Source organism: Nyctereutes procyonoides, unplaced genomic scaffold, assembly GCF_905146905.1.
Source record: "Nyctereutes procyonoides isolate TBG_1078 unplaced genomic scaffold, NYPRO_anot_genome, whole genome shotgun sequence".
In the NCBI taxonomy this organism is placed as follows: domain Eukaryota; kingdom Metazoa; phylum Chordata; class Mammalia; order Carnivora; family Canidae; genus Nyctereutes; species Nyctereutes procyonoides.
In genome coordinates this window covers 31,600,516-31,619,058 of record NW_026575048.1, presented here as the reverse complement: position 1 = coordinate 31,619,058, position 18,543 = coordinate 31,600,516, and the positions used below count along the sequence as shown (strand labels likewise).

General features: G+C 36.8%; 1 protein-coding gene across 1 annotated transcript in view; it reads left to right on the top strand.

The window, feature by feature from the left end:
- The first annotated feature begins 436 nt into the window (after positions 1 to 436).
- The window catches only part of THUMPD2 (THUMP domain containing 2), a 37,961-nt gene continuing 19,854 nt past the window's right edge, over positions 437 to 18,543 (top strand). The window contains exons 1-6 of the mRNA XM_055327547.1: positions 437 to 567; positions 9,365 to 9,500; positions 11,090 to 11,493; positions 12,306 to 12,383; positions 14,626 to 14,678; positions 16,395 to 16,482. Coding sequence (XP_055183522.1) covers positions 442 to 567; positions 9,365 to 9,500; positions 11,090 to 11,493; positions 12,306 to 12,383; positions 14,626 to 14,678; positions 16,395 to 16,482 — 885 coding nt within the window. The 5' untranslated portion in view covers positions 437 to 441. The remainder of the gene's footprint in view (positions 568 to 9,364; positions 9,501 to 11,089; positions 11,494 to 12,305; positions 12,384 to 14,625; positions 14,679 to 16,394; positions 16,483 to 18,543) is intronic.

Sequence of the window (18,543 nt, the reverse complement as noted above, 5' to 3'; positions counted from 1 at the left end):
CTGTGCCACTAACCGTGCCTCGGCCTGCCTAGGGGTCAACTTCCTCAATCTCAAAAATAAGGCAGATGGATCAGATGGCACAAGTCGTTTTTATAGATCCGATAACGGGTCCCAATTGTATCCCATCCATCTGCGAGTCTAAGTAGTTGCAGACGCCTAATCAGGCAAGTTTCGAGCAGTTAACACAGGAGACCCACAGCCCCCGCTCCCAGGGGACCGGCCCCCGACGCCCCCCCTCAGGCCCCCCCCCCACGCCGTGGTCTCCCAGCGCGCTCGCCGGGCGCCCCACTAGACCCCCCCACGCACCCCCCCGCCCCCGCGCACGCGGCGGGGGGCACGGGGACGCGCCGCGCGCCCAGGTCACGTGACCCTTCCTCACAGGCGCGCGCCGCGCGCCCGGGCCACGTGACCCCCGAGGGGCGGGGCCGCGCGCAGGCCGACATGGCGGCGACGCCGGCGCATGCCGGCCCCCGGCCTGCAGCGGGCGCCCGGTTCTTCTGCACCGCAGGCCGCGGCCTGGAGCCCTTCCTGATGCGGGAAGTGCGAGCGCGGCTGGCGGCCACGCAGGTGAGTCGGCCTGGCTGCGCGCCCCGGCTGGAAGGAGGGCGGCCCTGCACCCGCCCGGGCTCCCTCCGCGCCGAGGCCCGTGTAGACCCTGGAAAGCGACGCGAGGCCCCAGCTCGCAAACCGCGGACCCGCAGAGGCGACAGCCCCGGGCCTCGGAGTCCTGACACATCCTTTAATGCCTGCTGGAAAGAACCGCCAGTCGTTGTCCCCTCCACGCCTGTTACCGCGCGTCTCTCACGCCCGTCGTTTTACTAGAAGAGGGGGTTGGGGCAAGTTATTTCCTCGGATGCTTTAAAGGCGGGTAAAGGAGGACAGTGCCTGTGGTTGGAATTAGATCTGTCGGAGTCCGAAGCCTTCCTCCACCCTTTAAATACAAATGCCATCCTCAGGCTCAGTCACTTGACCCTGTCAAGGTTCCTGACCATGGCTGGGTTGCCTTCACAGGGTTGTTGGAAGGATTGTATGACACAGGGTACGTCAGGTACACCCAGAACACCGATTCAGGGCAGCCCGGGGGGCTCAGCGGTTTAGCACCTGCCTTGGGCCCAGGGCGTGATCCTGGAGGCCCGGGATCGAGTCCCACCTCGCGCTCCCTGCGTGGAGCCTGCTTCTCCCTCTGCCTGTGTCTCTGCCTCTGCCTGTGTCTCTCATGAATAGATAAATAAAATCTTTAAAGAAATAAAATAAAACACCGATTCACAGTAGCTACAAAAGCGATACCGTCTCGGAGGCCTCATAGTCCAACTGCTGGAGGAAGTTGACAGTTGCTGGTATTTTCTGTTCGTTTCAATGAAATGAACGAGGTTTTTTCCACGTGAGTTTCCGTTCTAGAACATGCTGAGCTGGTTCATGAAAGCGGAGGGAACAGATGTCGTAGAAACAGACTCCAGTAACTTGATGGGCTCTCTATGACCGTGTGAATGATGTGTGTTTTAGGAAAAGGAAAACTTACTGAATGAAATTGACCGTGCCACTCTAGCAGGCCCTGCAGAGCTGGAAGCCACAAAAGGATTTTCTGCGGTGAGGGAGTTGGGGGCGTGGATGATAACAGGGAGGGGGTCATGAAAAAAAATGGCATCAGTCTTACATTACCATCCATTTGTGGTTTGGGTCCCAGAATTTAATAGAGTGTTGCATGTAGATAATCTAAAAAAAGCAACAGTATAAGAACTGCTGACATCCATGAAGCATTTACTGTGTGTGAGGCCCACGTTCTTAGGTCCTTACTCTGAATTCACCTGCTTAGTTTTCACAACAACCATATGAGGTAGGCTCTACATTTAACAGAAAAGGAGAATGAAGCACAGGTAAATCCAATAAATTATTCAAGTCATGTAAAGTGGCAGACCTGGGATTCAAACCCAAGCTGTCCATGAGCTTAGGTATAAGTATATAATCATGTCCAACCCGGACAGGCCAGGTACCTGGGTCCAGTTCCTTGACTACTGTGCAACCATTACATCATGCTGCACTGATTTTTTTTTTTAATGTTAACTTTGAGTTCTTAGTATGAAAAATGGAAGGCTTACCCCAATTGGAGTATGTCTAATTAGAAAAATTATCCTCTCTGCTTGTTCCCCATCTTCTCTAAAGACAAAAGGAGATACAGAGTGCACAGTGGGGGGTGAGTAGGGGGCTCATCACAGCAAAAAAAAAAAAAAAAGCCAATTTCAATTAATTAGAGGGATAGACTTATTGGCAATGGGAGGAATTAAATGTTAAGAGATTTTGGAATTTCCGTATTTTGATTGTGTATGTTTTAAGGATATACTTGGAACTGGGATCTGAACAAAGAACCTCTGAAATTCCATCTCAGTTTCACTAATATAAACTCTCAAAGTTAAGGCAATTTTGAAAGAATAATGATAGCGCCTAACATAAAGCACTTAAAGTGTGTCAGATGCTTTTATGTACATTGGGTTCGACTTAATCCTCAAAAGAATCCTATGTGATAGGTCATTTTTCCCTCCATTTTACAAAGAAGTAAAGAGAAAACTGATGCTACCGGGTGGAGCTGGGACTTGTATCTGAATCTTTCTTGCTTTGAAGCCATGTGCTTTACTACTGCATTAAATTATAGTGGGGAACTGCCCCAAAGCATGTAGGTCATTTTTGTAACAGCATGGAAAAGAGTGTATGAAGACTTTAGAGGCCAAAGACATGTTCAAATCTTAATCTTCTTTTAAATTGGGCTACACTCAAATTTCTGAGTCTTACTTTCCTTGGATATAAAATGGAGATGATAATACCTACTTTAAAGGATTAAAGCAATCCTTGAGGTAAAGATCCATAGCATGTATAACACAACGTCTTGCAATTAATAGGTGAACAGTAAATATTGCCAATGAGTGAGTTACACAGGAATACTTAAAATCATTCACGCAGTAACGAGACTCTGTTAGAAACTGGTTTGCTGCAAGAAAGTTAATATTGTAAAATCTGAATTTACAAAACAAATTATTTTAGAAGTGATTGTTTACTTTTACAAATTAATCACACCTTTCTAATCAGTGTTTCTCCAGTTTTAGTGAACCTAAGAGTCATGTAGGGTGCTTTTTGAAAATGCATGGCCCAGTGGCCACCCCCAAAAACTTCTCTTTCAGTAGGAATGTACACAAGCCCAGTCATTTGCATTTTAACTTGCAAACTCTTCTCCCCTCAGGTCACTGATTTAGGTGCTTCCTCCAACATGCAGCTTCCAATAGAAAACATCCTGTGTATTCTGTATAGCTTTTCATCATGGAGAATTTCAAACAAAAATAGAATAGTGTGAATCTTACGTACTCATCGACTGGCTGCAAGCACAATCCCATAGTGAATTCTGATCCATTAATACTCCTCCATGTTATTTTGAAGCAAACTCAAAATATCACTTCATCTGTAAATGTTTGCCTATATAGTAAGTCACCCTTATCCTTGGGTCACACGTTCCAGGACCCCTAGTGGATGCCTGAGAACATGGGTAGTACCAATTCTATATATACTGTCTTCTACTAAATATATGTACTCAAAATTTAATTTGTTAATTAGGCACAGTAAGCAATTAATAATAAAATAGGACAATTATAAATATACTGTAATAAAAAATGTGAATGTGGTCTCTTGCTCACTCTCCTGCCCTCTCTCTCAAATTATCTTATTGTACCATACTCACCCTTCTTATGATGATGTGAGATGACAAAGTGATGAGATGAAGTGAAGTGCGTGACCTTAGGCTACTATTGACTGACTCTGATGGTACTTCAGAAGGAAGGTGGTAGGGGCGCCTGGATGACTCAGTGTTGGTGCCTGCTCAGGGCGTGATCCCAGGTCCTGGACTGAGTTTCGCGTTGAGCTCCCCACAGAGAGCCTGCTTCTCCCTCTGCCTGTGTCTCTGCATCTCTCTCTGTCTCTCAAGAGTAAATAAATAAAATCTTAAAAAAAAAGGGGGGGTGGAGCTTCAGGACTATGATTGTAGGCATTATGACATGGCCTTATGCTATTGACCTTACACTATTGACAGGAAATGATACCACAGATAACGGGACTACTGTATATCTAAAAGAAGAGGACTTATATATGGTATAATATAGAAGAGATAATACATATAATGGCTCTTTTTACAATATAAACCATAGATAGTATCATCATGTCTAAAAATAATTTCTTATCAAATCACTGTTCAAATTTCAACTTGTCTCAAAACGCCATTTTTGTTTTTAAGTTTGTGTATTTGAATGAGGAGTCCAGTAAGGGCCACACATAATGATTGATAATCTTTTAAGTCTCTTTTATTTTTCAAAAAAAAAAATTTTAAGTCCTTTTAATCTATAGATTTTTCCCTACACCTCTCTTTTTTCCCCCAGCAATTTATTATTAAAGAAGCAGGGTTGTTTATAGTCTAGATAGAGCAAGGGTCGTCAAACTTTTTCTTTAAAGGTCCAGATAAGGGATCCCTGGGTGGCGCAGCGGTTTGGCGCCTGCCTTTGGCCCAGGGCGCGATCCTGGAGACCCGGGATCGAATCCCACATCGGGCTCCCGGTGCATGGAGCCTGCTTCTCCCTCTGCCTGTGTCTCTGCCTCTCTCTCTCTCTGTGACTATCATAAATAAATAAAAAAAAATTTAAAAAAAATAAATAAAGGTCCAGATAATAAATATTTTATGCTTTGTAGATCACATATGTGGATCACTTTGTGGTTTCTGTTACATATTCTTTGTTGTTATTGTTTCTTTTTATATCCCTTTAAAAATGTAAAGACCATTCTTATCTCACCAAGCATCATTTTCTGGCCCCTTTCTAGTCTACAGCTGTGCTATCCAGTAGGAGGTGGTGGCTATTTTAATTAATTAAAATTAAAAATTCACTTTCTTAGTCATATTTCAAGTGTTCAGAAGCCACATGTGCTAGTGGTGACTGTGTTGGAGAACACAGGTTATAGAACATTTTAGTCATCACCAAATGTTGGATAGCACCATTGAAGTTTCCACTGGTCTAGGTAATGCCAATTATATCTCCATGGGGTAGTTTAGCATGTTTCTCTGTCCTCTCTTTCCTGTGAATTGGAATCTTGTAAGTTGTATCTAGAGTTTGTTCAGATTCAGATTAGATTTATTTTTCCTCCTGGTGGTGGAGCCAACTTCTTTATAGGTTCCTGGATATGTTTAAATGTTTAATCTATATTGTATAATTATACATTTTTATATGTATAATATATTTTATATACATACATACTATATATTTATTTTATCTGGACTATCTTAAAGAAATATATTGGGAAAAATCAAGCTTTATTTTATAACGGTGTTTAATGTATTTAATACTGTTATTTACTATAACGATAATAGCAAGAATGTTTTTAAGATAACACTCAATATAATAAAGGTATACCTGATGCCAGCTAGCCAAAAAGGCCCTGTCAGTGGATTAATTGGTTTTTATAAACCCACATAGCAAAGACTTTTTAACTTGGGTCCTGAACCTTAAGAAGACAACTGATTTTTAATTTTTTAGTGGAGTCTTGGTCATAGACGGTGGTGGGGTAGAATCTAACCAGATAATCAGGTTATTTCATAGTTTTTTTTTTAATGAGATAATTGTATAAGATTGATTTTTTAAGAGTCTCAACTTTTCTTGTAGATTGAATTTTTTTAATTAAGTAAAATATATTTTTAATTCTTCTGAAATGAATCAAAAAAGCTCATGGGCCACCTCAACTCTTCACCTAGCAATTTAAAATTAATTCTAAAACTAAATTACATCTGTAGAATTAGGAGAACTTTGATATCTCTCTATTTTTCTACATGTTTTTGCCTAGACTTGAAGCTTCCCATTTTTGTGTTAGACTGGAATGCTTGAATTTTAAAAGAAGGGCAAAAATGGTAACTCCTTAGCTATACTAGCTGATAACAGAACTGTTTTTACTTTAATAAGACTGTTATTTCATCTTCAAAAGTGTTAGACATGAAAGCAGCTGATTTTAGACACTTGGTTATGATTTAATTCCAAAATGGAAAAAGCAGATTGTATATAATAAATAAATTTTCAAGTAACAAATATTAGGATGAAATATCCTAAAATGCCACATTTCTCCCCTAAGTATTATAATTGAATATGATCAGATAAACAAAGCAATAAACAGAGAAAAAAGTTAACACCAACTTCAGCAGTTTTTGAACTCATAAGCACCAAAATTCATTCTCCCTATTGCTTTAAGATATAATACTTTATCTTCACCAAAGGTAAACCATTATCGTCCTTTTGTGTATATGATTATTTGATTCTTGTAGTGACTGTTTTGTAATTTAGTGAACTACTTCTGATCACATGCTTATTACTTGTAAAAGGAATGCAGGCCTTATCTTAATTTTTAAATAAAGAGAATAATGTTGGTTTTGGTTTGGAAAATGTATTTAGCATTTTAATGCCTCAAAACATTCTTATGGTTTGATTCTCCAAATATAGTAAATCTTTTAGTTCCTTTTAATTAACTTGATTTTCAGTCATTTCTTTTTGTTGTGTTGTTCTTCCCACCTCCCCCAAATGATGTTTTTAGAGGAAGATCAAGATAAAATGTTTCCCTTCATATTCAAATAAGTAGGAAAAGATAAGATCATTTTACAGTTAAATAACTATAAATTAATATCTAGATCACTGACTAGGTTAAAATCACTGGTCTAGATTTTTGCATAAGTTTGTTTATAGGACTTGAATCTTAAAACCATACACTTTTCTGTAAAATATTTACTTCATTTCCCCCATAATCTTGGCAAAGTATTTCATGTCAACTTGTTTTATGGGGGTTTTAATATCAGCTATATTTTTATGTCAGGTAACATAAAATATAAACTTTTTTAAAAATTTTTATTTATTTATAGAGACACGGAGAGAGGCAGAGACCCAGGCAGAGTTAGAAGCAGGCTCCATGCAGGGAGCCTGACATGGGATTCGATCTTGGGTCTCCAGGATCACACCCTGGGCTGCAGGGGACACTAAACCGCTGAGCCACCGGGGCTGCCCCAAATTTAAACTTTTTAAAGTTACTTTTTAAAACTTTATTTTCAAGTTTATTTTATTTACTGCTTTTATTTTCAATTTCTAAGCAATTTATTTTTTTAAAAGATTTTATTTATTTATTCACAAGAAACACAGAATGAGGAGAGAGAGAGAGGCAGAGACACAGGCAGAGGGAGAAGCACACTCCATGCAGGGAGCCCAATGTGGGACTCCGGTCTACAGGATCACACCCTGGACTGAAGGCAGCGCTAAACCGCTGAGCCACCTGGGCTGCCTTCAAGTTCTAAGCATTTTAACATATATATTTAGTTTTGTTTTTTTTTTGTGGGAAAATGTCACCTTTGCAATGAGAAAGAAGTAAATTCTAGAACCTAGAAGTTCTTATTTTATTTCCTTATCCCCTTAAATGTTGATTCCTAAACATTCTTCTCATTCCCTGCTTTCTCCATCTACATTGCTGGTACCTATGATATTTGGGTTTTATTTTTATTTGTTTTTCTGGCTTTATTGAAATATAATTGACATATACCATTGTGGGTTTTATTTTTATTTGTTTTTCTGGCTTTATTGAAATATAATTGACATATACCATTGTGTAAGTTAAAGGTGTGCAACATGTTGATTTGATACATTTATATATTGTAAATGATTACCACCACCATAGCATTAGCTGACACCTCCATCCAGTCACACAATTACTATCACTTTTTGGGGGTGAGAACATTTAAGATCTGTTAGCAACTTTCACCATACTGCACATTAGATCCCTAAAACTTGTTAATCTTATAATGAAGTATTTGGATTTTAGTTGATGTCAGTTTAGGGCTTCCTCTGCAGAGATTCTTCTTAATCAAGCTAGAATGATAACCCCAGAAATTACCATCCCAAAAGCTTGATTAGACCATATCAGATCAAAAGTACAAAAACACTTGGAATTCAAGTTGCTGTTGGATGGGAACTGCCTAAATATATGGGATACCCCAAGTTCCCCGTTACCTCAGTTCTAGTAGATAACCATATTAGTAGAACCATATTAGCCCATGGCCACCACTAAAAGGAAAATTTTAAGATAATCCACATCCATCCTGAGCTTGAGAGGGTTGGGTTGAACCCAAAAGTTTTAGGACTCCCCTTGGTATTGAGCACCATTTGCCATACCTCACTAGACTCACTATAGTCTAGTCTCACTACAAACTCAGTGAGTCTTATTTTTTATTTTCCTTTCCTCTCTGGCTTTTACCATATACCCATCCTGTCTCCAAAACCTCTTTCGTGTGTGATGCATGTTTCTTGCTGTTATCCCTTTTCTAGTTCCACAGCCAAGTATCTCATTATTTCTACCTCAGTGATCTACTTTTTCCTCCAACATCACAATCTACACTCAGTACTTTATGCCTCTTCTAAAGTAATTTTTTATGCTAGCTAATTCAGTGCTGTCACAGCTTTCATCAAAAGTCTATAATGGTTGACCATTACCATCTGGGGTACTCAGATTTCCATGACCATTTATCAGACTGGCCTGAGCTATGCTATGCATCCACCTGATACTATCAATCCGCATAACATAGCAAATTTTGCCATGCTGACTTACAGTTTACTTCAGCCAGGATGTCACTCCCACCTCTGCACCTTGTTCTTCTGTTAGAATGTCAGAATCTGTCTTCCCAAATCCTCCAGAGTTCTTTCCTGAGACTTTTACTAATGACAGTTCCATATTCAGTGCTACTTATTATACCTTGTACCTGCAGTTTATCAGTGCATTTATTATATTAAATTTTTTAAATTCAAGTTATTATTAATTTTACATTTCAATTTGTATGCCAGTGTATGTGTGTGTGTGTATATGTGTGTATATATATATATATATATACATATATATAAATTATCATTCAACTTTAGAATATATAATATATGCTTCCCGGTAGACCATGAGGTAAGTGTTTAATAAATGCCTACTGATGATGTTAACCTTGGGCCAGTCACCTGGTTTGTCTGTGCCTGTGCAGGCACACACACACACACGCACACTTTACACAAGGTACCTTGATATAGATTATGATCTTAGTCACTGTCTAAGCCTCAGTTTCATAATCTGAGAAATGGGGGTGATAAAAATCTATCTTAGAAGGTTGTTAAAAGGATAAGAGGGAAAATGTATCCAGAGTGCCTAGTACAGTGTCTGACAAATAGTACATATTTAAGAAATGGTGGTTTTTATTGTCAATGTAGACACTTTTAATCTATTAAGAGAGGAAAAGAAATGATTCTTTCTCTGACACAGGACTAATCTTTTCTGTCTTTAGGTTGAATATATTTCAGGAAAAGTTTTCTTCACCACCTGTTCTGACTTAAATATGCTGAAAAAATTAAAATCTGCAGAAAGATTATTTTTGCTCATTAAAAAGCAGTTTCCACTCAATGTTCCTTCTGTAAATAAAGGTACGGTATATACCTGTTGCCTTTACCCCCGTGATATTCTGTATATTACAGTCTTCTGCTTGATAATTAATTTGTACGTTGCACATTTTGAAGATTCATTCATACCTGTGGGATCATTAATTATGTATTTTCTGTATTTCCTGAATATTATCACCATGTTAATCATATTATCACCTAATTGTGTCTCTTTGTAATCTGCTACCTATTTTCTAAGCGTTAGTATCCTAAATCACAAATCTTCGATGTTCAGACACCTTCTCTAGTTATACATAGGTCATTGCATTTATTTAGACTTAGGAACATGTAATAACCCAGAATGCATGGTTTTAATAAGTTGATCAAAACTGTCACTTTATACATTTTAACCAGTGAGTTATATATAATTGGAAAAAATACTATGTAATACAATTTCTTGCTTAAGGGGCCTTAAATTTAAGGTTTTGTATAAATTTATACCCATTTATAAAGCATTACAGTTAAAGGGAGCTTAAGAGATTCCCTCTCCACTCTCTAATTTTATAACTATGCTACTAAAATAATTTAAGGATCTTAATGGAAGCACCAAAAAAGGGTCAGATACTGCTAGACTAGACATGGCCTTAAACTTAGTTTTAATTATTGATTGTGCACAAGAGATCATGTTGTATTTTGGTCTGTACTAAAAATGTGTCAATAAAGTTACAAATGGCAAGAAATCAAAACAGGTCAGAAAACTTGTTACAAAGCAAACAAATCCTAAGGAGTTATACCATGGGGTCTGTATAATTTCATCCCAATATTCCACACATTCTCATCTTTAGAGGATATAGTAATTACTCTTGGGTCAACTTGATAAACTTTGTTCATCAAAAAAAGATTATACCAGGGGTACCTGGGTGGGTCAGTGGTTGAGTGTCTGCCTTTGGCTCAGATCATGATCCCAGGGTACTGGGATCAAGTCCCACATTGGGCTCCCCACAAGGATCCCACTTCTCCTTTTGCCTATGTCTCTGCCTTTCTCTGTGTGTGTCTCATAAATAAGTAAATAAAATCCTAAAAATATATATATTATACTATATTGAGCATGCTGGCAGTCCCTCAGTTATGAATGGTTTGTGTATCTAAAATCTTACTTTTTGGAAACTCATTTTAGGATGCATGCTATATTGTATGGTCTAAGATAGTTTCAGTATTCATTTGGTCTGTTTCTGAGCTCTGTTTTGCAACTTATTCTGTTTTTTTACTTAGTTTTTATAAGCAAAATCAGCATTATTTCAAAAATCAATACATACTCTAGCTCTATGCGTATATTGAAGGTATAGATATATGTTATCATAGGACAAATGATCTTGCTAAAATATATGATAACTCTATAGGAATTTTAAAATAGTGTTGATGTTAAGTATGGAATATAAGAATGAGCTTTATTTTGCATAATAGCCTTATGTTAAGTTCTATAAATCCAGGTGAAGGTAAACTCACTATCCATGTAGCAATTTAGTAAAACTTATTTTAAAGAAATAGAGGTAATGGAATTTAGGGGTGATTAATGTGTAATAGACTGTCTTTAAAGCTTCAATATAGGATAAACTAAGATCTTATTTATTTAGGAAAAATATTTAATGAAATGCAAAACCTTGTAAACGATGATCCAGAAAGTTGGTTGAATGCCATTTCAATTTGGAAAAATCTTCTTGAACTTGATACAAAAAAAGGTAAACTTTCTCAAAGAGATGCTAACCCACTGAAAAGAAAAGTAGAAGAAAATGACATCATCAATCCTAAGAAATTAAAAACAGAACAAATGCAAGAGCTACAAGAGAGTAGGGAATGCCAGCTGGAAAAGGAAATAGAAGAAGAAACACCGGAGCAAGATTTTCTCACTAAAAGAGAAAAATCTCAAGAAGCATTTCAGAATGATGTGGTAAAAGCAGATACCCAAAACCAGAAGGACTTGACTTTCAGAGTTTCTTGTCGCTGCAGTGGAGCTATTGCAAAGACCTTTACTGCACAGGTACACTTACCTCCCAGGATGAAGTTCCATTTTCTAAAAGAATTAACCACTCTTTAGATTTAAAATGAGAGGACAGTCTTTCACAGAATAGATAACTCGGCCTTGGCAGATAACTAGGCCTAATTTCATATAATTAAATCTCTTTAAAAATGCATTTTCCTTTTTAACTTTACCTCAGATGCTTAAGAGTAGTGGTATGCCATTCCATGTAATGGCCTCCTCCTTTTTTTACTTTCTCCCTCAAAGTTTCCTTAAACTCATAGGTACTCTTTACATTGGGAAATCCTACTATTATTATCCTCGGGTTTCTCTTCAGCTCTGTGTTTATTATATTGGTTTTATTAGATGGTTGCTCTACATTATACCTTGTATGTATGATTGTCAAGGACCCAGATGCAAATACACAAATGCACTCAAAATCTCAGCTATCTAGGGGAAAGCAAACACCACAGTTTCCTTCAAAACACTTTAGCACTTGGCCCTAGCAAAGTTCGTTAATATAAGAGCACAGGTCTTGGTCCTTGTTTGGCCAGCCTCAAAGTCAGACCCTAAAGATGGAGTCTAACACTATCATTGTGGTAGTTTCTAAATATAGCAGATTATAGTAGCTCAAATAGCCCATCTTTCATCTCACATCTATTTCCTATTATTGCCTTGAACAGAAAACACGTGTCATATTTTAATATTGTAACCCTAAATTACTACCAGATAGTCTGACTTGATTTTCCTACATGCTGTCTTAGTTTTTGCTTACATTTAAATGTAAAATTTTCATTTTTAGTATTCTTTTCTATAACTTTCTGCTTTTTCAGGAGGTAGGAAGAGTAATTGGAATTGCTGTTATGAAACAGTTTGGATGGAAAGCAGATTTGAGGAATCCAAATTTAGAGGTACTGAATGTTTTATTTTATATGCCTATAACCTAATTGTTTAAAGACAATGTCAACTATCTGTATTGTACTTTTCAGTTTTGCTTCAGACTTTTTTTAAAAGGCTTGTCTACGTGAATCTAGCAGTCTGTTTTCTCTTTAGCAGTAGAAAAGTACAGATAGTTTTGCCAGTATTTTTCGCTGTTGAAAATGTCTTATCCAAATAAGATGTTTTGGGATGGAATTGTTTTGTCACAGTTGAATTTTAAAAATTTATTATAAGGATTCAGAGATCCTCTCTGCAATCACTATAATATGTACCAAGTGTCTAAAATAAAAAATTCTAGCTAATGATAAAAAAAAATAAGCAAATGAATAGAAAACCAAAAGGTCCACACAAAATTCAGTAGTATGCAATAGTGGCTTTGTTAGGATTCTGGGAAATTCAGTAGTATGTTTATAGTGGCTTTGTTAGGATTCTGGGATTATGTTTTTCTTTTTTTTTCTCTATTTTCAAAGTTAACTTAATGAGGTTACATGAGATTTTTCATTGGAACAAAGTAAACACTTATATGGGGAAACCAAAGCTAGTATTAAAAATACTCTTCACAGGGTGCCTAGATGGCTCAGTCGGTTAAGAGTCTGACTCGATTTCTGCTCAAGTCATGATCTCAGGGTCCTCTGTGCTCAGCAGGAATGTGCTTGAGAGCCTTTCCCTCTGGCCCTCCCCCCACCCTCATGGTTCTTTCTCTCTCTCAAATAAGTCTTAAAAATATTTTTTTTCACCTTTTTGAAAACCATCTGATAAATTTGACAGTTTAGTCATTTTCATGATTCATTGACTCATAAATTTATTCTTCCATACCTTTAAATGGAATAATAGCTAGCCATATCAGAATTTTATGTTGTTTTATTTTTCAGTGTTTTCCATTTGGTATTTTCACTTTTCCAAAATAATGTTTGATGTATGTTCATTACTGTCATGAAAAATATTTTGACCCCAAGAATGTTTTGACATGAGAGTGTCCTCCTTCTGTCTCCCCTTTCCATTTCTCTTGTCTTGTGCTCTGCTGGTTCCCATCTCCCCATTTCTCCTTGGCCCCATATCACTGCCTCAGAATTAGTTTTCTCATAGTTTAGGTCCTAAATAAATATAGCTCATTTAATTCCTATCAGCCATTTCATGTAATTAATAATAGCTGTTAGCATAATTGACAACAGTAAAATCGTACCGTAAAGTTTGTGACCAAAATTAACAGAAGACTCAAACCTTAAAAAATTTTATTCTGCAAAATTAAGAGAAAAAATTTTATAGTGGGAGAAGCTAGTCTCAGTAACATTTGAGTATAAAAATATCAGTGTATTTTCTGAGTATCGATTTTAATTAGAAAAGAATCGTGATAAATACTTTTGCTAAAATGAATAATGCAAAAAATTGGAAAGCTTAGCTTTGATGATCAAGGATTTAAATTTACAAAGTGGAGTCCATCCCAGATCATTCTTTTTAAATAAAAATTTGTCAATGTTAAAGTAATTCTGATTAAACTATATAGTAAAAATAACCTTGGAGTCAAAGTATCAGAGATCAAATGCTCTTGAGTTCAAACATTGAGTCAGAATATTCCATGAACTCATCAGACTACTAAAGTAAAATTCTAACTTTTAAAATTTAATTGAGCTACTAATTATAACTTGAGACATTTAAATCCTCTTAATGGCCTAACAGAAGGACAGTACAGAAGAAGCAGCTCACCTACAGAAAATAGAGAAAAGGTCACCCTTGCTATGATATCTTTGGCCTGAAGAAAATTTTGTTACCCTGGAAATATGTGTAGCCTGTGATGGTCCTGTGTGACCTCAAGTCTTGTTTGAAGTTGGAGTTAAGATTGGTTTTAGGAAGTCTTTTCTAACCCACAGTGCTGAAAAGTCTGATCCAGTGATGATAATTCAGAGAATCTCTGGGAAGAAAAAACTCAAGATCTCTTCAGAACATGATTCTCCATATTCCCTGTATTCTGAGTTATACTCAGACTCTTTCAGTGGAATGTACTAAAAATTTACTTTTTCTCTGCTCAAGAAAAAGTATTATGGAACATCTTTCCATATATGACAAATAGGGCCTTAGATTTTTTTATTAAAATATAGATTATTAGAAAAATAAAATTTAAAAATAAAACATAGTTTCAAAATGGAAGTTTTCAAATTGTCAATGCATGTGGTAATGCATTTCCTGTTCTGTTCTAACATCTATTTGTTCTTTCAGATCTTCATACATCTAAATGATGTTTACTCTGTGGTGGGAATCCCTGTGTTCAGGTAGATCTTATTCTCTAAGCTTCAGATTTGTCCCTTAGAGTTTGTAAAAGTAAGAATTTATCCTCTTATTTATCATATGAAATGTCAGTATACCAGAGGGGGCTAAAAGCAAAGCATTTGGGTTCTTTACTTGAGCCAGTGAAGTGTTTTCTTGGTGCTTAATGCATATGATTTAATCTGGCCAGTTAGAGCTATAAAAGATTTGATTATAATCATTCACTGATTACATGATTCATCCTGAAAATTATATCTAATTATTTCTATTATTAAATGATTTTCACAGGCCCTTAGTCTGTTGGCATCTGGAGTTTTTATTAAAATAGAAACATAGTTCTTAAAATTCACATTTGAACATTCTATAAATTTTATTGTCATTATTCTTTTATTGTGGGAGAGTATTTCCAGTATTTAAAATCTACTTCAGGTATTTCTCTAATCTTGCAGGGTACTATATGATAACAAATGCAAATGACTCATTTCCTTATTCCAAAATATTTGTTGGACACATCATGTAACAGGTACTTTTCTAGATGCTTTGGGAAGAAAGAGCTAGCTGGATGAAAATAGTGATTTCTAGCTCCTTGAAAGCATTTAAATATTGTTGGTATCTTCAAAACATTTTATATGTACATCCTTGTTTACATACTATAATGTAATTTAGATATCCTTTTTCTAGATTCTAAAAATGGAATATTTTTAAAGATTATAAAAATTCAATAAGAATACCCCATTTGCTCTGAGCTCACATCTAGGCATCTATAAGCCAGAACGTAAAAAAAGGAATGGTTAGGGTGATTGTAATAGCTTTTCTCAAGCTTGCTTGTTCATTGCATTAGAAAGATAGAAATAATATTTTGAAAACTTCCATCAAATCTGGAAACACTGATAGTAGCAGTGATGAGGTAGAGGATGAAGTATGAAGTAATACATAATGGAGGCCAGTGAACTCATTTGAGAGATGTCTACTTCAGCTCTTCATTCCATAAATTATTTTAGACAATGCAATGTCATGCTTCATTTCATCTTTTGAGAAAGATGCAAATGAGCAAAGAGCAAATTTACAAAAGCAATCTTTTTCTAGAAAACAGATTTCAAGGGTTAGCATCCATTCAGCCCTACTTCCCATACTACATCTGTATCAGAGAACAATATGTTCCTCTTGACTCCAGATCAGCAAGAAAAGTTCCCGTGTATTCCATATCAGAAAGCAGAAAAATATATTAACGTTTGAGAGAGATTTCCCTATGAGTTTAGATTTGTTATAAGTCAAACACTTCTTAAGAGTTTAAATTTCAGTTGTCTAACAAGTTTACCTTTTTTTTTTTAAGATTTTATTTATTTATTTGAGAGAGAGCATATAAGCCAGTGGAGAGGTAGAGGGAGAGGGAGAAAGAGGTTCCCTGCTGAGCAATGAGTCCAGTGACACAGTGCTCTATCCCAGGGTTCTCAGACCATGACCTGAGTGGAAGGCAGATGCTTAACTGACTGAGCCACCCAGGCACCCCACAAATTTACCTTTCTGAAGTGTCACACTGGCTGGTTAGACAAGGTGCCAATTAGAGAAAGTATTTTTTAATAAGGCTAAACTATTCTGTAATTGAGGGGATTCTTAGATGAATATGTTGATATGGACAGGTTAATCATTTTTATTTATATCATGATCTTCTTTAGACTATCCAGTAATACTGGGTGTTACTTTGTTACTTTTCTTTGTAGGGTTCCTTTAGCTAGCAGAGCTTACATCAAGACAGCAGGCCTGAGGTCTACCATTGCATGGGCAATGGCCTCTCTCGCTGAAATTAAGGTAAGGAAAATGTTTGCATTCTTATTAATAACAAGGTACTTTGTATAATAATCGACTGATTGATGGACATCTTGGTTGCTAGCTTTCTTTTCCTTTCTTTTCATTTCTCTTTTTTTCTATCTTTTTCTTTCTGTTGCCATTATATTTATGAACTGCTACAGCGATATGCTTTTATATATGTTGAACTTCTGAGAGTATTTTGTTTGACTATGAAAAAGCTGAGTTCAAAGATAGCTACATTTTATTATTTCTAATCTTTTATGTCACAATCATGTGGCCTATAAAACCTCTATTTCTTAAATTTTGTTTTTCTCTGTGACCAAGATCTGGATCAATTTTTATAAGTGTTCTGTGGACATAAGAAAATAATTTTTTTTTTAGTCAAGAAATGTCTGCTATATTATTATTTTCCTAACTGCACAATTCTGAAAGAGGTATTTCAAAATCTCATTATGTTACTGTATTTATATTTTTAACTTTTTGCACTTCTGCTGGTTGTTGCCTTAGTCTGCTGCTGTCTAGTTTGGTATATGCGCGTTTAATGACTTTTATTGCTTCATCGGGAATTGTGCCTTTTTATTGTAACATAAAGTTCTCTTTATCTTGATTAGTGAGTTTAAACTTAAATTTCATGTCTTACTAATATTTTTACTCCTTTTTTTTCTTGCATTTGCTGCATTTCTTTGCCACTGCTTTATTTTCAACTGTGCTTTCAGTAATTTTTTTTTATAAACACACAGCTGTTTTAACCACTCCGATGGTCTCTGTCTGCCAGTGAGAGAATTTAGTATTATGACAGACATACTTGATTATATTCCTTCTATTTACTGTTTATTACTTCTTATATTGTTTCTTAGTTTTATTTTTGCCAGTTTGATCAAGTTACTTGATAATCGTTTCATTACTGTCCTTGAGGTTGGAGATTATACTTTTTTGTTCTGTTCTACTAATGGTTGCTGTTCCCACCTCTCTTGATTAAGCACATGGGACTCTGCTGTTTGTTTCTTTCTTTCTTTCTTTCTTTCTTTCTTTCTTTCTTTCTTTCTTTCTTTCTTTCTATTTTATGATAGTCACAGAGAGAGAGAGAGAGAGAGGCAGAGACATAGGCAGAGGGAGAAGCAGGCTCCATGCACCGGGAGCTCAATGTGGGACTCGATCCCGGGTCTCCAGGATGGCACCCTGGGCCAAAGGCAGGCGCCAAACCGCTGCGCCACCCAGGGATCCCTCTACTGTTTCTTTAAAACAAGATATCAGCTGTTTACTCTGTCAAGACACTGTTTTCACCACCAAGACACTCTAAACTTACCCTCTTCCTTATCATGAGACCTCTAGAGGGCTTTTCTTCTCTGCTCCTAACCCACCTTGACTCCTCACTGTAATGAGACCTTTGAAACATTTTTATACCCCTCCACTCCCAACCCCCAACTACTAGATTGAACAAAATTATTTACCATGTGTCAAAATTTCCCCGAGATATGCCCCTTCTGATGCAAAAGTTCTTATTTAGCACTTATATTTAACAGCCCATCCTTAACCACGGAGGTGTAATTATGTATACACACACACACTTTTCTGTATATTACACACAGGCATACCACAAGGTATGTCACTCTTCCCCACTGTTCTTCACTTTGTCTTTCCCTATTTGAGGTCTCTGCTCTGGTTTCTTTGTTGGCTGGTTAAAGTCTTATCTAAGGTAATTTCCTCAAGTGTGGTATCCAAATAATGCATTGTCTGAAATTCCTATATATCCTCAAATTTGTTTTTCATCCTGGGATAAATACCCATCTTGGCTGGATGTAAGAATCTTGAGTGGTGATCCCTTTCCCTCAAGGTCTGTAGATGCTGTCTCATTGCCATTTACTTTCCTGTGTTCTAGATAAACAGTACATGCCAGTGTGATTTTCCTTTTCCTTTATAGTTGCCTGGTCTTTCTGCTTGGATGCGTGTAAGACTTTTCTCTTTAATTCTCAACAGTTCAGGAGTTGGGGAAACTACGTGGATGGGCATTAGGGAGGGCACTTGTGATGAGTGCTGGGTGTTATATACAAATGATGAATC